At 45.1% G+C, this 21,984-nt stretch overlaps 1 protein-coding gene across 5 annotated transcripts in view; it reads right to left on the bottom strand.

Moving 5' to 3' along the window:
- The window catches only part of SIK3 (SIK family kinase 3), a gene marked incomplete at its 5' end in the record, with an annotated part of 247,277 nt that overhangs the window by 17,302 nt on the left and 207,991 nt on the right, over positions 1 to 21,984 (bottom strand). For 3 of the 5 annotated variants that reach the window (XM_082660899.1, XM_082660901.1, XM_082660903.1), the window contains 12 exons: positions 314 to 399; positions 670 to 795; positions 1,525 to 1,675; positions 5,450 to 5,593; positions 7,815 to 7,885; positions 11,095 to 11,250; positions 11,520 to 11,673; positions 13,043 to 13,152; positions 13,263 to 13,340; positions 13,771 to 13,914; positions 14,160 to 14,270; positions 14,814 to 14,932. In XM_082660899.1, coding sequence (XP_082517025.1) covers positions 314 to 399; positions 670 to 795; positions 1,525 to 1,675; positions 5,450 to 5,593; positions 7,815 to 7,885; positions 11,095 to 11,250; positions 11,520 to 11,673; positions 13,043 to 13,152; positions 13,263 to 13,340; positions 13,771 to 13,914; positions 14,160 to 14,270; positions 14,814 to 14,932 — 1,450 coding nt within the window. The remainder of the gene's footprint in view (positions 1 to 313; positions 400 to 669; positions 796 to 1,524; positions 1,676 to 5,449; positions 5,594 to 7,814; positions 7,886 to 11,094; positions 11,251 to 11,519; positions 11,674 to 13,042; positions 13,153 to 13,262; positions 13,341 to 13,770; positions 13,915 to 14,159; positions 14,271 to 14,813; positions 14,933 to 21,984) is intronic. The other 2 variants (XM_082660900.1, XM_082660902.1) reach the window with 1 other exon arrangement.

The following is a 21,984-nucleotide window of genomic DNA, read 5'->3' as shown; positions in this document are numbered from 1 at the left end:
GACAGACATGCACAGACCGCCCACCACAGTCTACTTAGAGCCGTCCACATCTTATTTCCCCAGACTTCCCAAGGGGGCAGAGGTCACTGTGGGCCTCGGTCTGGCCTCCTCTATTACTGGCGTCAGGTTACTTTGTTCACGGGGCTAAGAAAATGAAGCGGCACAGGGAGTTGGGGTTTTAGGGGGCCACGAAAATTGACACTGGCCTCCCTGCTTTTCAAGTGGGTTCTTCCAAGGTGAATGTTAGAGTCAGTCAGTATCGCCCATGAGAGTCAGGCCAACAGCTTAGGCATGAAACACCACGCTTCATTACCTCTGGAGCTGGTGGGTGAGGAGGGCGGGCTGATTCTCACACGCAGCCTGAAGGGGTGGAGAAGGCTGAGGAGGACAGATAGAATCCTACAACAAATGCGGGAAAGGAGAAAGAACACTCGTGAGCTTGAGGATTAATGAGAGCCGTTCTCAGGAAGGGAAGAAACTCTCTGTGACCAAGATTTATGCTATTGTTGTTCATCAAAAGGTTTGATTACCTTTACTCAAACATAGCAACCATGCATACAACTCAGCTCCTCTTTGCCCTGCGGGATCTCCTCCAAAGTTCACAGGCAAATCAGCCTGAAAGCAAACTCCAGAGAAGCTGGAGAAAAAGCAAAGAGGGAAGAGGCCTACTTGAATCTGTTGCTGGAGAATTTGATGGTGCTGCTCCTGCTGGTACAGCATGTGCTGCTGCTGGGTCTTCTCCAGGGCTCTTTCATCAATCTGCCCCCCGTACATCTTCTGCAGCTGCTCGCACTCCTGAAGGGAAAGCGGTTAATACAGATGGGATGCAGCCAGGCCCACGCCGCGCGGTGATGTCAGCAGATGCAGATCTGCCCCCAGGTCTCACGGGCAGAAGGAGCCACATAGAAGAACAGTGTCCTTGAGGAGCAACTAACCCATTTACGTAGGCATTTGTGTACGAAATACATTCATGCTCTGTCCTGGCAGAACAAAAGGAAAACACCAAGATGGCCTGCGTACAAGCAAAGGTTCCAGTGTGAAATCTGTGTACAAAGCACATGCCACTCGAAGCTTGGTCGTCAGGAAGGCAGAAAGGAAGCCAGCCCTTTATAAAGCCTGGAGGTGCACTTCCTTCCTCTGGGAGCGCCATTCCATACCAGCTGGAGAGGATGCCAGGTGGTAAGAATGCAGAGCAGGCTCCAACAAGACCCAGTGCCCATAAATCATGAGAGGAATGCCAGGGTTGCTTCGAAGGACGTTCCCTGGGGCCTCCCACTGAAACACAAGCCCAGAAATTCCTCTCTAATGAACTACAGAGACAAGGGGAAAATTTAGTCCCTTCCTGGGGAAAGCTGGACATAACAAGAAGTAAGGAGAGTGTCAGGAAGCTATTTGCTTTGGAACCTCTAAAACTTCAGTGCTGCTGACATGAAGGGGGTAGAAAGTTTAACACCCGGGTCCTCCTGCAATAGCGGTCTCTGTTACCCACGCTTCTCCAGAGATGCCTGCCATCTCTTCCATTACCTGCTGCAACTGTTTGATGCTGCTGTTGTTGCCCATTTTTTCCAGGTGAGCTTTGAAGGCCTGGATGCTGGCAGCCCCATCAGAGAACCGGCGCACAGGGGAGAAACGCTCCGTAGGGAGGTGCAGGGTGTTGGAGTCCTTGTAGGTAGAGCTGAATACATGGGAAGAGAAGGTTAGGGGCCAGGACTCAGGGGTTTTGACCAAATCACCTAGGGACACTGCTCCAGATGAACACAAAGCTTGCTGGCTGCATGTGCAGCCCTGCACATTACGCCATCTCCACGTCATCTCCAGAGGCCAGTCGTTTCCCTAGCCTGCTTCCCTTCAGAGGCATCCAAGTGACCATCGTCCATTTCCACTTACCTTGAGTTGGCTTAACATTCAAGCCCGGTAAGGTCCTGGGATCAAATACATCCGGTTCTTACAAATACACTGGGTCAGAGAGAAGAGCTTCACAGTATCCCGCAGGCCCAGCTGTATAGGAACTCTTGCTTTTATAATCATGTCTCTATCTAGTGCCTTTAGAAACCTAGAACAAACCTACCCGTCTGACCCGAAGTTTTCCCTGAGCAGCATTCTCCGTATGACGGACCAGAGGGAAACTACAGTCAACTGTGGGGTCAAAGGTCTGGCCTGGAATTCACAGGTTTTGTGCTAGAAAACGGAGGGTGCAGGTTAAAGTGGGGAAAATGGGGACTTGTGATCCCCAGATGGAGACAGACCATTCTTAAGGAATGTGGGCCTCAAGATCCTGCACGTACCTGGTCAACGCAAATAAGGTTACCTGCCGTGAAAGTTAACTTCTCAGAGCAGTGGCACCCTCCCAACCTGCTAATGAAAGAGGAATCACGTGGATAACCTTCAAAATGACCCACTGCTCAATCAGAACACAGCCAGTGTCTTACGGAAAGAAAGAACAAGCTATCGATAAGGAATGCCTAAGACAGCATCAGAGTTAGAAGCTACCACCTGTACTTGTTACCTAATCAGAAAGAGATGTTTATGGGTTGAGGTAAGCAGATAAAAGGCTGCCAAGGCAGCATTCCAGCAGCTGATGGAAAGGATCAGGATTTCATGTCGAGGGCAGAGGTGACATCACACTGAGCCATGGGTGAAATGATGGACCACCTTGCCAGTCACTCCTTCTGGACTGAAGCAGAACCAAGGCTAAGGAAGAGGGTTAACAAGCGAGTTCAAACGCGGCAGACAGGGAGGGACTAGGAGGGTCTGGTGACTGTGCAGAGGGGTCAAGAGGGTTCTGGCAGCAGGTGAAAGCCCTTCACCCTCTCTTCTCTAACGATGGCTCCTGTTTCAGACTCTACCTGAAACTGAACAGGAGGGAGCTGATGAAACGAACACGAACATGTATCTGGTTCAGCAACACAAAAGACAAATGGTTTTGGCAGACGCACTCCAGAAACAGTGATCGTGAGAGCCGCTCTCAGGAGTATTTCCTCAATACTTCTTATTTCTGCTTCTACTTCAGGTGTTTGGAGTCAAAGCAAGCAAATACTATTGTCTCCTAAAATTTGATTCTTACACTTGCAATATATTCTGATAATGGACACATTTCTGATTCATTCAGAAAGTCATGTTCTTCAAGGAGTTAATATGGCCTGTCTGCACAAAACACATTCTCTCCCCTCAGAGCAATACTCCCAGGTCCGGGTATTTCATGGCTTTTCCAGAAGATCAGGTTGTGAACAGACTGACACCCCCGGCAGCCCAGCACAGCAGATTCAGTGGAACAGTTCTGATGCAGCTGCTCATTTTGGAAGCACTGATAGTATCAACTGTGTTTTATTTTTATTAGCAATCATGTTCAAACTCAGGACAGCCTCATGTTAGGCTGATATTCCCACTACACTCTTCAAACAGGGACTTGGCACCCCACCTAGATAAAATCCATCCGTGTCAGTTGTTTTTTGTTGTTGTTGTTAATTACACTTAAATTTTTTTTTTAATTTTAACTTACACACTTCCCTCATTGAGAAGGTCAGTCAGACCCATCTTCTGTCTCCATGTTGGACTTCATCTATGATACCCCAGAAGAATAGATAATATGTGCTGTTCTTGAGTCACTTCCTCCAGCAAATGAAAGGAATTCAGTAATCTATTCAGGCTACCCATTTTCAGTGTTTTATAGCCTGGGAAAGTTTCTCTTTTCCCTGAAGACTTACTTCAGCCTCTTGTGTTGCCATGTTTTTACAACCCCATTGAGACACGCTGAGGTTGCATAAATGCCCCACCGTACACAATCTGTCACTCATAAAACATTCATTCCAATTCGAACTGGCTTGACCATAGGAAACCCTCTACCAGGAGTGTTCACACAAAAACAGGCAGCAGACAGATTTCCAGCAGGCAAGGCCTTGACAATGACTAGGCAGGGTGGAGACCACACAAATGGAGCCGTGGGCCAATGTGGTCTTTCTTTAGTAACAGGTGTAAACAGGATATCAGGTCTGATAAAGGCAGACTAGGGAGATGCGCTGAGCTTCATGCTTCCCCCGTACGAACACATCCTGAGGAGCACCTGAATCAAACAGCGATTAAACCCAAAGGCCTGAAACTAGCAACAGACCCTGACATAGGATGAAAAATTAAGTGTGGGGCTATAAAGGAGGGGAAGATAGAAACAGGGAGAAACAAAGTAATAAAGGGTCTATTAGGTAACAGTGTAGAACTCAGTTATTGAGAAATCACAGAAAATGTTTGGAGTGGAAAATGCAGCTAATAATCACTCAAAGTACTCTCGATGTAGTATGGTAACAGTGTAGGCCCCGAGAGATTTTCCTTAGAAAAATACTGTCTTCCCGTGCCATCAGAGTTTTATTTGAGAAATGTCATTTCTACTAATAAACCATGTTCACAGCATTATTCATGGTCATTTATAAAAGCTTATCTTCCTCCTTTCTAAGTTCCAACGTGGCACTAATGAAGTCTCAGTCTGCTCAGAGGTCACCTGTCTCTGCTGATTATCTCTGATGCCCAGTGGGTAACTAGACACAATGAAAGCACTGCGTCAAGACTGCCAGTGTGAGCCTGTTGCAAGACTGAAAACAACACATTTATAGACTTAATCTCCTTGGAATCTGCTTTCCAACCTTCCCAAGTAAGACTGCTTTTCGCTGTCCTCCCAAAAAGATTGAAAGAAAATAAGCTCTAGCAACTGGTGGTGGCTTTCAAAGTGTGGCCTTTGAGCTTGGGGACAGCTTCAGGATGGACTAAAGGTTAAGATTTTCAGTCATCGCGGTGTTCCCAGAAGATAATCATCTTCTTAAGCCAGCAAAGTGTCATTCCCCTCTGTTCCAAGGCTTACTTGAACTCAATTTTGTGAAGTTTTCTTGGCAAGAAAGGTTACACTTGTTTTTATTTCTTTAAGACAATGAATTATAAATGTATCAGAGACCTACTGAAAGATCTGGCCGTCAGAATATTGCAAGGATGACTTTTCAAGCACAACACTCAAGAGGATGCAGTATCCCTGCTCTGCCACTCACAAAGGAATGCATCTTCCCCCATACCTAAGCTCCTTGTTCAGCGGTCATGTGATAAGAAGTGCTCATTCTTTTGATGGCGATGGGTTATTAAAGGTCAAGCCTACTGATGTGGCTACAGATCCTTCTATTTCCAGTTGGCCTTCTAAGAGCTTCACCCACTTTCAGGTTTCAAGTTCAGTTTCATCTATAAGTCAACATCTAGAATCACGAGAATCACCTGCAGGTACTAAGCATGCCTACGAGGTAATGGGAAAGAAGCATCTCATATTGCCCTGGGCACTGCTTAGTTAAGGAGTTGAGAAGATGTAAGTTCAGGATGCTATTTGAAGCCACGATGCTAGTCGCCATGTCTGTAGGACTAGCCAGAAGGGTGCCTGTCCAATGAGCCTCAAGGAGCTCCCACGGCTCACGTGGCTACTCACCGATGCTGATCAGGTACCAGGTGAGGGGGCCAGACCCGGGAACGGAAAGGCTGCTGTCCTAGCTGCCGCTGTAGGTCCGGTGGGATCTCAGCTGTAGGGTTGGTCATGGCCAGTGTATGTCTTTTGGACCTATTTGCCAAGTACCTGCAACAAGCAGGAGCACATTTCATAGTAAAAAAGACAGACAGGAATATTCCTCAGCAAGAAGCATTAGAAGTTAATCCAAAGCACTCAGAGTGAAACAGTGCCAGAGCTCAAAAAGGGCTCGATGGCCAACAGATCCCTGACTGGATGAAAGCGAAACATGTTCCAAAAGGCCAACAAAAGTTGGCTTACCACTGAAGTGGCTGAATTTTGGACCTAAGAGTAGCCATCAAGAGAAGAGAGAAAACAGATGTAGCTCACAAAGTGGGATCAATTTCCCTTACTTCATTCCATTCAGGGAAAGAATTTATTTTCTACTTGTTAGTTTCATTCCTCTTTTCTCTCCAAATTTCTAAACTACAAGTCGGAGGAAATGAGCCCTAAGGATTGTTCCTAGAGATGAGCCAAGAGAGATATTCAGAAGGGCTTCGCATGTGTCTCTTGATGCCACTGGCCCCGAGCGTTGGAGACTGACCTCGCTGCAAGTCACAGAAAACAGATCTTTCCATGTGGGGCTAAGCGAGTTCCAACACCACCCCTTCCCTCATGCCCCATGACTGTAACTCCATCATCAGAGAAGAAAAACTGATGTTGTCCCCAGGGAACCAACATTCTCTAAAGGATGAAGAAATGAAACCACATGAAATGTTTAGAATTGTTTTTTAGGGGAAAAAAAGGCAAGGCAAGAAAACAGAAGTTTCAAAAGCTGAAGAGTGGACAAGCTGATGACTTTTCTTCTGAAGATCTTTCAGATCCACCACTAATACCATCAATAAGGTATCAGTCCCCCTTGGTCTGACTGATGACTCCCTCCACCACTGATGCTCTTATTGGGCATGAATAAAAGAAGCATTATTCCTTCCATTACCTCAAAACGGATGGGCACTTTACCCTTTAAATGTTGGTCTAAGGAAGAAAGAAGGAGCTGAAGGAAGTAAAGTGCAAGACAAGATGAAATGAAATACTGCTGTCTAATTAAAGTAGGAAGGCAGTAAGTTTCCTAATTTCTCTTCAGGACACCAGCAGCACCCACGTACAACTTTACACACCCTGTGACTGGCAAACTATAGAAACCACAGCATCAAGAGAAAAACAAAGTCAACACGACTCCTCTATCGGCTACGCTGTAGAAGGAGCTGGCCCACCAGCCAACACCCCTGTTCTTCACTGTTCTTCCCACATGGGACCAAACTCTTTTTGAACAGCAGCTCTCACACAAAGCTACTGGGGGTAGGGAAAGAATACTGGCCAGCAACCGTCCGGGTCTTATAAAGTGGTCTTGTTTCATTCTTAACTACTTTGCCCATTCCAGCTAAAAACAGTTAACAGACTAGAGAGTAATTAGCGGTATGCAGACTTGCCAGAGGGTAAGCCATTAGTGGTTTAATATCCATTTGATAAAAACACCCGAAGTTTCCCCAAGAGCCCATGAAAACCATTTTATTTCAACTTCCCTCAAGGGAAAAAAACATATAATCTTGAAGAACACCTGTATTTCTGGGAAAATACATGCTGGATTCTGGTCAAACCCCCCTCCCCGGAAAATAAAAAAGTCAGCTCTCACAAGGGGGCGTGCACGGAGCTGAGGACCATGGCTAATGGAACTGAGGCCAAATGAACAGTACAGCATGCCTGATGGTCACTGCCGTTTTCTGTGAATTAGGCATCTCTGCAAACAATGGATATTTGCATCTGTCCCTGGCCCGAATCCCATATTCTTTTTTCAACATCTCTTTGTTGATACAAGGGGATGGAAGAAACACACAGCAAACAGTACAAGAGGTATTCATTCTCTTGGAAAGGAAGAGTCCATGCCAGCGGTCCATGGCCAGACTAGCTAGGATCACTGTCATCCCAAATCTCCAATTCCTTTTCAGTAACAGTTCTTGGCAGGTAGGAGCAGGCTTTGGGCCTTGTGAATACTATCAGAGTTGCAATATGAAGGCAGGGGGCAAGGAAGGAAGGAGGGAGGAGAGAAAAAGTTCTTATGGTTATTGCTGTCACTTAGGGGACTTCCAATGGTGCTTACAGAAATGAAATTTTCTGGGTAGTCTTCTGTTACTTCCATGTGGGGAGGAACATGCCATCTGGCTTGAGCAAAGAGACCACACAAAGGTTGAAGCTGCACTGTACCACCTCCTTGGGCAGAGGTGACCTTTCGCTGGTTGCAGGGGGAGCCTGCCCAAGGACGTTCTGCAAGCACTGCCAGATGCCACATTACCTCTGCACAGCTTCCTGATCTGGCTCCCCATCCGAGCTCTCCTCGTCCACAGGGGTAACTGCTGGCACTGCCTGAAGAGAGACAGGAAGGAAAAGCTCAAGGTGGCGCTTCTTCTGCAGGAGCTCTTACTCTAGACACTGGGCTTGGGGCAGGCCTCTCTGTCACTTTTTTTTTAATCTGCAAAGCTTTTCTAGGATCCCTGGGTTATACAGAACTTTCATATACCTTTCCATTGTTCCATTTTTACCTCGCTCGGTTGATTTTAATTTGAATTTCTTCCTCTGATTCATCTTCCTTCGTTCATTTATTCATCCAACAAATAGCTGAATGCCCACTATGTTCCAGGACAAAATGTGAATTAATAAAGTTCTTGCCCTTGTTTTACAGTCTAGTGGAGGACAGAGATAGGCAAACGGACAAGTACAAAACAGCAGGACCCAGTCATGGGCGCTTGGGAATTGAGGAAGGCATTCTGGAGGACACGGCCCCAAACCTGAGACCTGAAGGATGAGCAGGAGTTAGCCCAGCAAAGAGGGGAAGGGGTCGCAAGCGTCTGAGGTTTCCAGGCCAAGAGAAAAGAGAAGGCCTGCGGGTGTCTGAGGACCTGAAAATGTAGGAGAAGCTTGTTTACCTGGAATGTCCAGGAACTGACCTGTTGTTTCATATTAATGTTATTTCCAGACTTTAGATATCCTTTACTCCAGAAAAGCATACCGGTTTTTTAAAAGCACACTTTAGTACATAACGTAAAGTTGTGTAATTACAATTCAATGCTTTAAAATCGCCGTTACGCACCAAAACATGTAAGTGAAATGAGGACCGCCACAATGCATGCATTACTGTGACTCTTCCCGTCTGCCTGTGGACTGCAATGCTGTATATCCTGGATAGCTACTCACAGCCTGTGGCTCACATAATCACCACGCCTCAAGCACCAGAGCAAAAATCATACCTCAGTTATTACAAAAGAGCATTTTTTTAACGGACAATAATTATAAAACAAAACAAACTTTTGGAATAGTTCCATTGTCTGTATGCTCCTAGGGTTTCCGGATCCCTTACTACAGTTCTACAAGGCCGGAGTGAACAGGGTTAGGCAGGAAGTGGCTACAGACGAGGCAGGAGAGGAACACTGTGGCCAGTTATAAATGGCCTTGAATACCACATTAAGAAGTTTATTTTGAGAAAAGGCAGTGGTGAATCACTAAAGATTTTAAGCAGGGACATGATGTTACAAGATTTATATTTTAGAAAGCTGGCTTGCTTTAGTTGCAGCATGGAAATGGCTGGTGATGAGGATTAGAAGACAAGCCGGAACAAGGAAGCCGGTTAGGAGGCCACTGTGCTAATCCAAGCAAAGGAGGACAGTGGCTTGGGTTAGATGAAGGGCAGTGGGGATGCAAAGAAGTAAGATACTTACTTCACAGGCCCCGGGTAACTGATTTGACATGGGGAATAAGGGAGAGGGAAGAAGTAAAGATAATACCCACATTCCTAGCTTGTCTAACCAGGAGAGTGGCGGTGCCATTCACTGTTACCCAGCAGGAGAAACAGGTTTCACACAGTCAGGATAAGTTCATTTGAGGACACGCTGAATTAAAATGGTAAGTACTTGTTGAATAACCAACTAAATTCGTGCAGTCGGTAGTCATGTATACAGAAGTATAGAACTCAGAAGAGCATTCTGGGCTGGAGAATCACTGAGTAACTGAAATTAGAGAAGTGGACAAGATCACTCAGAGAGAGCATGTAAAATGAGATGGAAACAGGGCCTCAGATAAAACTCTGGGTTTCACCTACTTCAAGGAAAAAGAAGAAAGGGAACCTGAAAAGGAGGTAGGTGCAAAACAAAAAACAAGGAGAATGGGGTAAAAGAAGACAATATTTCAAGGAGAAAAATGGTCAGCAGTGACTAATACAGTTGGGAGGTCCAAAAAGATGAAGATTAAAAATGTCCAGTGGACTTACCAACAAAAGCTTGTTAGCGACCTTGGCAAAAACAGTTACAACGGACAGAGTAAGTCACCGCACCTCCCATAAAGCTGTCCCTGATCCTTCATAACCTACATTGAACTTGCCCTTCTCTGAGTGCCTCTGCCACCTACAAGTCCATGGTCTTCACTCTGGTACTTAATCACATATGGCCCTTTACTGTTATTCCAATACTTCACATATGTGGATCTTACTGTCCCATATTATAAGCTCAGTGAGGCCAGGAACCGTGAATATAAATTCTTTCCTTTTCCCGACAGCAGTGTTACTGAAAGTGTGGCCCGCGGACCCGTGCCAGTCCACAGACTGTTTCGTTACCAATCCAAAATACGGTGGGTAAAGAAATAGAGAGTGAGATTTACAAACCTTTACAGCAACTTAACGGAGTAATTTTTTCTGTTGAATCAAATAAAATTTAGCCTTGTAGTTCATATATTTAAAAAGTTTTACTTCTCTAATAATTCACTTTCATTTTATTTTACAAAGGTATTTATCCCTGATGGATGGATTGAAGGGGAAAAAAGGTCCTCAACTAGAGATACATTAAGAAGCACTGCCCTAAAGCACCCAGTAAGGGCTATGGATATAATTAGCACCCAATCTTAAGGCAGCATGAGACTAAATGAATGAATAAATGAATGAAGGAATGAATGAATGAATTTACCTACGACAGAAAAATAATCAGAAATAAACAGAACCCAGCGGAAGAAGAGAATCTTTGAATGTGACCATCATATATAAAAAAATTGGGATTGAAAGATACCAGCTGTCAGGTTTGAGCTTGTGAAAGCCAAATAATCAAGTGATTCAGGTTGTACCGAAAGTGTGAGGTGGTGTTAATCAAAGGAGGAAGAGTTGGTGAGAATGTAGTTTTGGAAACCAGTCTAAAAAGCAATTAAGTCCAGAGAAAACTGTTAGCTTCCGCTGCCCTCTGGCAGGGAAACGTTACCTGCAGGAAGGCCAGGTCTGAGGCTAACGCTCCCCCCTGCCCACCCGCCCTCGAAGCGCAGGGCTGCAGCTGCCCTTTATGCAAGTATCTATAAGTAGCCCCCTGAGGATGAGGCCTCCAGAAGCAGGCTGCAGTGTGGAAATTATTTGGTTAAGTGAAGAAGTTAACCAAAAATTAACTCTGGAAAATTCTACCAGCCTGAAGAAAATGGGAATGACACTGAGCATCATACATCGAGGGAAAGAAGAAATTCAGACATTTAGTTGGAGACTCTGGGTTCTACAACCTCTGTACCAAAGGCCTCTGAGAAAGCAAGTTGGGCTTCGTGCTGCAACTCACTGGTGTCATGGTGACAAGAGGGGAGGGTCCCCGTGGCCGCTTCAGCAGCTGCTGGGCATGCAGTTGGATGTTGGCGCCTCCATCTGATGCCCTCCGGCCAAGGGGGCCCATTCCGTTCAGCAGCTGCAGGGTGGGCGGCTGTAACAGGGACTGCTCCTGTCAGGAGTAGAATGGGAAGGGGCAGATTGGTGAGGTGGGGGGAAAGGAGGAGAGAAAACAGCGGCACTCTAATCTACTGAAACTAAGGGATCCTACGATGATGACATAGACTAGAGAAATCTTCCCTCTCACCCGAGCTGCTTTGCAAGAGAAATCATCCTTCCCTATAAGGACACCCTTAAATCCTGGGGACAGTCCCTTAAAGTCTCTCAAAGGAAGCTCAGATGCGCATCTTTAGGGGCCAGCCCTCTCCCATTTCCGGGTACCTTGTATTCCAGCTGCCCAGCTGGCTGCAGATTTTGCATGGGCAAGAGGTTGTGCATGAAGTTCATGTTAGGGGCCACCTGCAGGAATGGAGCCTGCGGGTTGACTCCAGGAAAGCCAGGCAGCAGCTTCTGCAGATCTTCCATAACCTCCGTGCTTATAGGAAACAGGATGACACAGAAGTTCAGTTACAATTCTCACTCACAACCTATATCCCCAAAGTGATGAAACTGCTAAGTTCAGCACAATTTATTTTGTTTTATTTTTCTACTTTCCTCCTAAATCTGTATTTCCCTCTATGATCCCAGAGCGAGTGGAGGTGTGTAGAGCCTAGCGTGCGGAACCTGGCGCTCTGCCATTTTACTATCTGGGCCTGGGAATCGCCATTCTTCACGGACCACTCATATAAAACCAACAGCTCTGAGCCAAGAGGAAACGCTGGCCCCAGTCCAGTTCAGGTTTCCAAGGCCTGGAGGTGAATGGCAAGTTTCTGGAGGAGGACACAGGCCATCCACTAAAACAATGGCTGCCCGAAGTAGCAACTGATTCACCAGGGAAAGAATGCAATCGGTGCCGTCAGTGCTGATGGGCAGATAAGCGTGGATCTGTCGAGCTCCAATGGTGGGGTTTACCGCACACTTTAAAATAAGAGCTCTTTCCACTAACAGCGCGACACGGGACTCCACCCCTTTGCAGCTGACGCAGTCTCTGGAGCCAGAATGTTCCCCTATTGCCTGTTTGATCGTAGGCTGAGAATGAGAAACGTGAAGCAAGCAAACCAGCAGGCAGGGGAGGCTTTTCTGGAAATTGAGAACTCAGAGAAAAAAGAACCCTAGCTTTGCCCCTAGCTGAGCTCTCAAGAGAGCCCTGGCCACACCCTTTTCTTCCCTCCTCTGTACAAGAAATAGCCAGAGAAGAGGGGTGGCTATTTCAGTCGTGAGAATCTCCAAGTGCAGAACAAAACTGGGAGAGCTGGTCTTCAGTCCACTTCCCCAGTGTGAGGGCAGCAGGGGACACACTGAAGGACTGTTATGGGGAAACACTTGGGGAAACTGGTACTTATTTGGCGTGTTTTTGGATTTTTGTCTACTTAATTTTTAACATATACAAATTATATCATACTATTTGTCCTCACTTCTTCGATGGGTCTTGCATTAGAATATATGGCAAACAACATCTCTAAAGGCTGTCAAACTCGGATGAATTTCCAGGGGTACCTTTACGTGGCTTAGATCAGAAGACCTTAATCTTTGTGGGAAAAGACATGCTATGCTCTTCACCAAAGTACTGTGATTACCTGCCACGATGGTGGCTTTCAGCCCACCATCCATGAGGGACAGCTCTGTGATTTTTAGTCAAATCCAGTCTCATCTACCAGGGACCCTGAACTGAGTTAAAAGCATGTCTTGGCCACTGGATTAGATCTCATCTGGGAGATACAGTGAAGTAGGGAAAATGTGCCATGGTAGGAACTCAAAGTCAGTGGGAATTCTCTGCCCGGGTGTTAAATCGGGCAGATACTCACCGTGGGTCGGCCACGCCCACTGTGTGCCTCCTCATCGACAAATAGCGGACCAGCGCTTCAGGGGAAGGCTCTTCACCCTCATCACTGTCCAAGTTCAACGCCCCATCCGGCTGAGGAGGAGAGAAACACAATCAAATTAGAAATAAGAAGTAAGGAAAGGCAGCAAGGCTATGGGCAAGAAAGCAGTTTCAGCTGACAGCTATCAGAGGCTGCTACTTGCCTCCACAATTTGATTCTCTGGGTTGATGAGCTGCACCTGGGGAACGCTGATGTTCATAGTGGTACCAGCCTGCTCCGCCTGGAAAGCAGTAGGCACACAGACACACGTTCCTTCAGTACCAGAGGGAAATAATGATAGGCTTGCAAAGCATTCTTGAGAGCTAAACTCTATGTTTCTACCTCTGAGTCTCTGGTTCATCTGCCCTTAGAAGCTACCAGGAAGCATTCTTTAGAGAGGACAGTCTCTCTCAATGATTCGCTGTTTCTTTAAAAAAAGAAAAATTCAACTATTGTTGTCCCTCCCAAGTACTGGGCTACTCTTCCATCCTCTCTGTCAAAGAAAGGTTCAGTTCTTTGCTTGACCTCTGACAAAGCAAGAGATGACAGCCGGGAAGGGACAGAGGTACGGAAGAATAGGAACTCTCGTGACCTAGAGTTAGTGAGCGATGGCTAACCAACCCCCCTCCATGTTACTTGTCCTGAATCTGGTCACTGGAGTTATTGCCCACCTGGATGTTGACTGGTGCTTGAAATGCCATGGCTCGGGGCATGCTAGGAGGTAGTCCGACACGCAGAGTTTTGTGTCTCTTATGCCGATCACACAGCAGGCTGTAGATTGCACTATAGTGATCATAGGCATCTGATCTTAATGACTACCAAGAGAAAAGGGGAAAGAGCAAAACACCTGGGTGATGTGGCATGTCAATGACCAAATCCCTTTTAATAGTAACATTAGAAGACCAAAGCGCCTTCCTTCCAAGGCCCAGACAGGGGCAGAGGAAGAAGAACGGGAGGAAAACAAAAAGATCCAAGTTCCCAGGAAGAAGGAATAACGGAAAAGGCAGGACAGAGGGAGCAGAGCGACACCCCACCTTGTCCTCCACTCATTTACAGATACCTGTAGTGTCCGCTCTTTGTCCAGTCCCATGTCCTCCATGGCTAAGAGGACATCCTCATTTAGGGGGTCCATCTGTCTTTCTTCCTTCAGCTGCTGGCATTCAGCTATTAACTGTAACAGAAAAAGGCAAGCTATCTAACTCCCAATCAACCATGTCGAGATGGCACATCATATATAATGAACAAGCTGTCCCATGCTGCCTGGCTTGGGAGATTCTTGGCCTCAGACAAAGCCTAAGCAAGAAAGCCCTGGGCACTCAACTAGGAGCAGATAAGATCGTTAAGGCCACTATCTGCCTGAGCTCCTTGGGGTACCCGGGATGGCTATAGTGGTTCAAATAAAGGAATGCTACGGGAGCCACTGGACTGAGCACACTAAGAGAAGGGAAACAACCCCGTGGGAGGAGGCTGTACTGCCCCAAGAGCCGGGAAGAGACTCTGATTTGGGGACAAGCAGCAGGGAACTGGTATCACTGTTCTCCAACAATTCAGCTGGTTTAAGATTCCTTCTTGCTGGCTTCACTTACTTTAGGATTACACAACAAGTCTGTACCCAGGCCCGCCTTTTCAGGTCCTGGCCTGATTACAGTCTCATGCAGAAGAGACTGCAGTAGCCCTAGGAGGAGTTCCCTGGGGCGAGTGGTGCCCAGCTCACCCTGTCAAAGCTGGGATCAGCGTCCCCTAGCTTCATCCACTTGTGCTTGCAGATCTGCTCCATGGAGAGGCGCTTGTTGGGGTCTAACACCAGCATGTGGCGGATCAAGTGCTCACATTCTGCAACAGACACAGAGCCTGCGTCAAGGTCGGTGAGGGAAGCACCGCTGGGGCTGAGGAACTAGAGGCAAGGTGAGCAGGCGGCTTTTCAAGCTCCTGACTTCTAATTTGTTTCTCTTGCTTTGTGATCCTTACCTATGTCCTTGCTTACTCCAGGAGAGACTGGGCAAAGGCAGAAAGAGGTGGAGGAGAGAGAAATTCAAGTCTGGTAGTCTGGTTACTTAATACCTTCACTAAAAGTCAGATCAGAAAAAAATCTGGGGATAATCCCTGGATTTCATTTATTTATATTATGTACGACCTCATTTAAGGCAATTAATGAAGAGTTTTGAATGTCCTTCTGAAGAGATTCAGTTATCTTACAAGGTCCTCAAAATAGTTCCTCCCTCCTCTATTCATTCCTATGTGCATAGTAAGGCTTTCAGCTTAGGGTCCAAAGCGCTCATCAAAACTCAAGGAATTAGATGTTCTGATGGTTCCAGGTGTGGGGAGAAAGGCACAGGCACAGAAATGCCTCCCTACCACACACTGGGTCTCTGCTGGCCTTACTGATCATATTCTCTGCGTTGTTTAAACATTCGCGGGTACGTATAACTGGGCTCTGAGCTAAAGAGATTCAGATCAAGAGACATCTCTCTCGGGGAGCTCATGCTACAGAATATATTGCAAAAAGAATGACGGTTTCGAAGTCAAGACGCCTATATTCTGATTTCAAAACCACCCTCTTATTTCTAAGTTTTCGCATCTGTAAATTGGGGGTTTTGAGGATGAAGGTGGTGATGATGATGATAGAAACAGCAGTATTAAGATACTCTTCTGAGCACTTTACACAATTATTTTTATCTCATTCAATCCTCACAGCAATCCTAGGAGGATGGAACTATCATTCTCATTTCGGAGATGGTAAAATTAGGTGCAGGGAAGTCAAGAAGCTTGTCGAAGGCCACATAATAGGTCAGATTTCAAACCAGACAGTCTGACTCTTTGGTTGGTGCTCTGATCCACACCCTATCTCACCCAGAACCCGCAGAACGAAGTCCAAAGTCCTTTGACCTCCCTGAGCTCCAGCACACGGGCCTTCTTTCTAGACCGTGTGCGTGCTTCACTCACCCCCTCCGACAGCATTTACACGCGCTGTTTTCCTCAGTTGGGGCGGCCGCTCCCGAACCCTCACTTGGCTGGTTCCTTGTCATTTGGGAAAGGGCTTAAATGTCACTTTCTGAGAAAGATCTTCCCTGGCCGCCTCATCCTCCTCAAGTAGGCTTCCAGTCGCTCTCTATTACATCACATTGATTTTCTTCACGCTAATGACTTCTTTGTGAAATCACCTTGTTTACTGCTTATCGTCTAACTCCTCCCCCCGCCCAGGTAAGGTCCACGTCTTTCTTATTGCTGTTTCCAGCACCAAACCTGCAATGCCAAAGATGATTATTACACCTAATAGGAGCTGAACAAACAGCTGCTGAATACGTGAATAAATAAATATTTATTGAAACTCTAGTCAAACAAGATTGTATTTGTGGAAATGCTTTTTAAAACTATAAAATTCTCTATAAGATACAAAATTGTCTGTTTCTGTTTTACTCCAGCTGTCCTGAAAATAAAACTGGCTAGTGATAATAACAATAATAAATTAAAGAGAATTTAATAAGTTAAAAGACTTTTCATATACAAGGCACTGTGCTTACCAACTCTATTTCATTTAATCTTCACAACAACCCTATGTTAGATACTGTTTTCAGCCCCGTTTATAAAAGAAGAAACAATTAACGTAACCAACCATTGCAACCTAAAGGGCCGAGCTAGGACTTGAGAGCTACACTCTTGCACATTTTCACGTGGATACAAATCATTTGGTATGTTTTTCCAGAGTAAGTTCAACTCTGAAACCCCACACTTTCTGCACCATTTGGCAAACACCATTCTATATCACCATCGTGAAAGGAATACAAAGAGTGATTAAGACAAATTACTCTTAATTTTTAATTTATTCTAACTTTAAACGAAAATACAACAAAGCAATATATCCCTATATCAAACTGATATTACGGGAATCATCAATTTGTTCTTGCTTTATGATCAAAAGTATATTCAAATGCAGTGTGGATCTCAAAGGCTGTGGTTCCTATATCCCTATAAAACAAACGCCATCTACAACATTAAGCTTTTATTAAAATTATGTCTCCAGAGCAGCAAGGCTAGACGCCACAACTGTGGTCTCTATGGAGATGATAAATCTCGCTGCCACACATCTTTATGGTCTGCAATCACTTGAGAGGAAAAAAGTGTTCTTGATTTAGAAAGTTACTAAAACTAAAGACCCCCATGTAGGGAGAACGCCTGGGCCTGATTCCAAAGCTGGGAAATTATTGTTAGGCCCTCTAGATGGCACTCTACTGTTTTCTTTTGGTTTCCACATAGCATCTAGTGCATGAACGGTAGCCACATTAGTTCTGAATCAGATGACCAAGGCAGAATGATGTTTAGTTACAGGCTCACTTTAAAACAGAATTCTCAAGGCATTTTATTAAAAACAACAACAACAAAAATTAACACCACTGTAGTAAGTCCTGATTAGAAGATGTATCTGGTTCAATATCAGGATCTTGAAACCTCTATTAAGTCATCCTTAGCCATTATTTGGTTTCAGATGCCTTGAAAAATCTCCAGAAAAATATGAACAAGAATTTATACACAAAAATGTGCGTGTATTTTTAGTCTATTCAAGGAGCCCCCAGAGCCTGTCACAGATTCCACAGGCGTCTACAGGTCCCAGGCTGAGAACGCCTTGTTGCGGTGGCAACACCTAACGGATACAAGCTCTTATCTGTGTGCCCTATATAACATCCAGCGCCCAAAAGAGCAGAAATCTAACACTCTTCATATGTTGCACAGATGGCAAAGTATGACAAAATGTGGAAAGCCAGGGTATTATTATCAACTCATGTTTCCTAAGTGTCACATATAGCTCAGGAAATTATATTCAAACTAGACTGGAAAGTACCATTCTACATAAAACATGGAAAGAGGGTGAAAACAAAGGAAATAAATGCTTTCAAACCTAATAACACAATTAACCACTGGACAGTCAATTGAAATGAGTGGAAAGAAAATGGGGCCTCAGATCAAAGAGTACAAAACGTCATCAACTTTCCCAGATGCCAAAGAGAACTCTATTTTAATGTCAAAAATGTCCCCATCGCTTGTTCCCTCTCAAAGGGCAGACCTTTGCTACTGAACAGAACTGAAGCACTTGGGGCAGTGCAGGAACCCTCGGCTCTGCGTGTTCGCAAGTGCCAAGTGGCCTCTGCAGTGAAAATCGCTGTGGCCCCGCGAAACCTGATGCCACCAGAACCACCGGTGACTAGAGGATGCCCAGCTGAGACCCTGCCCCGCGGCACTGACAGCATTTGCATGACTCTGTGGAGAGAGGGCTGCTGTAAGGGCAGGGTCCTGAAAGGGGAATTAAGTTCAGACTGCCATCTCAAGTTGTAATTCCATCTGAGGCGGGGTCTTTAACACCTTTTTTTCTTTTTTGACCTTGATAATAAACAGCTTTCTCTAAGAGGCTGAAAGCATTCAGCCCGAAGGAGAAAATAATAAAGGATGAAGAAGGGGAGTTAAAAACCAACTTCAAAATTCACCCAAGATTGTTAATAGAAGCTCTGGCTCTAGTTTCCAAGATAGAAGAAATAAATAGAATAGCTTAAGAAAGAAGTTCCTGACTAAAACTTTGAAAACATGTCCCCCGAAGACAGGGTAAAGGTCATGAGGCTGATTTATCTTGGAGAAGAGAAGGTGTAGGCAGGAAGGGGCACACTGGGTGTTCTTCAAGTATCTGAAAGATATTTATACAGCAGACAATGTGCATTTATATTTTGCTGCTCCAGGGCCCTGAATTTGGAATAATTATACGTAACAAGTTCAATTTAGGAGAAATCTTTCTAATTATTAGAGTTGATCCAAAGTACTTGATCAAGGTCCTAGGGATCTAAGGAGGGGCCCCTTAGGGAAGTGAGGGGGGCAGTCAAGTAGGCAGGGCCATACCTGGAGCACAGCTAATTTTATTTATTTTATACATTAGTATTCTTAGTAAGGTTTTATTTAAAAAATTAAGTCCAGGGCCTTCCCCGATGGCACAGTGGTTAAGAATCCGCCTGCCAGGGGTGGTGGTATGATGAATTGGGTGATTGGGATTGACATGTATACACTGATGTGTATAAAACTGATGACTAATAAGAACCTGCTGTATAAAAAAATAAATTAAATAAAATTAAAAAAAAGAATCCACCTGCCAATGCAGGGGACACAGGTTCGAGCCCTGGTCCAGGAAGATCCCACATGCCATGGAGCAACTAAGCCCGTGCACCACAACTACTAAGCCTGCGCTCTAGAGCCCGCGCACCACAACCACTGAGCCTGCATGCCACAACTACTGAAGCCTGCACACCTAGAGCCCGTGCTCTGCAACAAGAGAAGCCACCGCAATGAGAAGCCCACGCACCACAATGAAGAGCAGTTCCCGCTCGCCGCAACTAGAGAAAGCCTGCGCGCAGCAACAAAGACCAGTGCAGCCATAAATAAATAAATAAATTAATTAATTAAAAAAATAAAGAACCCCCCTTTTTTAAAAAAAAAAAAGAAAGAAAATTAAGTCCAGAAGCAACTGAATAGGATGAACTCTTTGGTCTCCTCCAACTCCAAAAACCATGTAACTATGAAAAGGGAACAATTTGACCTGAAATATCAATTTGACCTGAAATAAATATCCTTATTGTCACGAGAAATGTCTCATCAGAGGCTGGCATTTGAGATGTCGTTAGAAGGGCCCCAGTATTAGGTGTGAAGAAGACTTGGGATCCTTGAACGTCTCAGTGAACTCTGTGTCCCCAGGGCCCGCATAGCACACGGTATGTAACAGGTTCTCAGTAATGCCAGTTGAAAGAAACACGGGACTAGGTGACTGCTACAATTCCTTCTAACAACTTTAATAATCTGATTCCAAGAGCCCACAATAGAATAGGCATTCTCCATGCTTCAAGCTAGAGAAAGCAGCCAACTATCACCTTACAGAAGATTAAGATGTGGCACTGTTTGGGGGCAAAAGCCCGGGTCAGATGATTTCCAAGGCCCCCCCTTGCAGCTTTAGAGTTCTTTGTCTCATTCACACAGAGGGTACTTACTCACTGCTCTTTTCTGAGGCTGCACAGAATAATGTGTAAATCAGATTACCACGTGAGGAGACGTCTGCATGTGGCCTAGCCATAGCGTCTAGGTTATGGTACAACAAACCAAAACAGCTCCTGGCAGATAAATCTTCTCCATAAACCCTGTGGATGTGTCTGAAAGTATTAATAATGTATCCTTAGCCTCTTAAGAGAGTGAGGGTGAGAGAAAGAAAAGCGTGGAAAACAACACACGGAAGGAGGGAATGAAAGATTAATAGAGCAATTCATTCAAAAATATTATTTAATAATAATTACTAACATTTACCAAGCACTGTATAAGAGCTAGGCAGAGTGCTAATTAAAATAAATTAACCCTTTAAGTTAATTTAAGCATTTAATTCACACACTAATGCTTATTAGTATTATAAATATTTCACAAGTAAGGAAATTAACAATCAAGTAAGTTAAGAAACCTGACCAGATAATAAGAGGCAAAACCAGGATACAAATTCTGGTCAGTGTTATGCCAAAGCCATATAATATCTAAATTAATTGTTGATGTATTAGGTAGTAGCTAGAGTATCTTTATGAAAACATATCAAATCAATTTCACTCCTCTTCCAACAGATCAAATGCCATGTAGTCACCACAGGTTCTATCACGATAGAGTCTCCTATAAGCCAAGTTCATAGAAAGTGGGCTCGGTGATAACTTCATTGTCAGAAGGCTATGAACAGCTGGAAAACAGTGTTACGGGGAATGGCAAGTTGCATTAAGGTGAACTGAGAAGGCGGGGACATGATGGGGAGGCTGAAGTGCGCTACAGAAGAGTGAGCTTGGTTTATATACTCTGGCTGTTGCGTGATGACGGGGACTGGGATGGAAGGCTGGCAATGACAGGCTTCCCCAGTCAAGGGATCACAGGCAGAAGGCGCAGGCAAAAACTCAGGAACTGGCCCTCAGAGTCTGCAGGCTGATCCCATGATGGAGGAAATGCCAACTGTCCCTTAAGCCCTTTAAGTGTGGCCAAAGTATGGGACATGCAAAGCAACCATTTTCAGCTCTGTGGGCAGAGGAGTGGTCTGAAAGGAACTGAGTCACAGATTCTTTCTGACCACATAAAACTGCTTGGAGCTGGGGGAACAGAAGACATCTGTGTGCCAGGAGGCATGGGAAGAATGCGAGGAAGAAGCAGTCACCCAGGAAATTCATGCTTCTTACAGGTCCTTGGAAGAGGGTATGGTGTGGTGTGTGGTGTCTCACGTCCCCTTTCCAGTCAATACTAGGTGTGTTCAAAGGTAATGCCAAAACATGTAGCCCAAGAGCTCTTTATTTTCAATAACTTTAACAAACTTCTTAATAAGGTTTAATTCTCCTGAGCAATTCAAATTTCAAAGAGAGCACTATTTTTCTCAAATCTCAAAAATCCAAAAAAGAAACAAAAATAAATTGGCTAAAATTAAAATGTCTGTTTCCCTGAAAAATGAATTAACTTCATTTTTTTTTTTTTTTTTTTTTTTTTGCGGTACGTGGGCCTTTCACTGTTGTGGCCTCTCCCGTTGCGGAGCACAGGCTCCGGACGCGCAGGCTCAGCGGCCATGGCTCACGGGCCCAGCCGCTCCGCGGCACGTGGGATCTTCCCGGACCGGGGCACGAACCCGCGTCCCCTGCATTGGCAGGCGGACTCTCAACCACTGAGCCACCAGGGAAGCCCAACTTCATATTTTTTTTTAAAAAAGTTACATGGCACTAAAGTTTTAACACTTTTCAGAACAAGAATACAATGTGAAATACTGTCTGATTCTGCTCTCCACTTGGCCAGCTCAGGTACCAGTCTGGGGGAGAACTGACACTATTACAGCAGGCAAACAGAACAAGATTGAT

The sequence above is a fragment of the Grampus griseus genome (assembly GCF_964374135.1).
Source record: "Grampus griseus genome assembly, chromosome: 8".
NCBI classification, from domain to species: Eukaryota; Metazoa; Chordata; class Mammalia; order Artiodactyla; family Delphinidae; genus Grampus; species Grampus griseus.
Note: the sequence above shows the minus strand (reverse complement) of the source record. Positions and strands in the feature narration are given on the sequence as shown.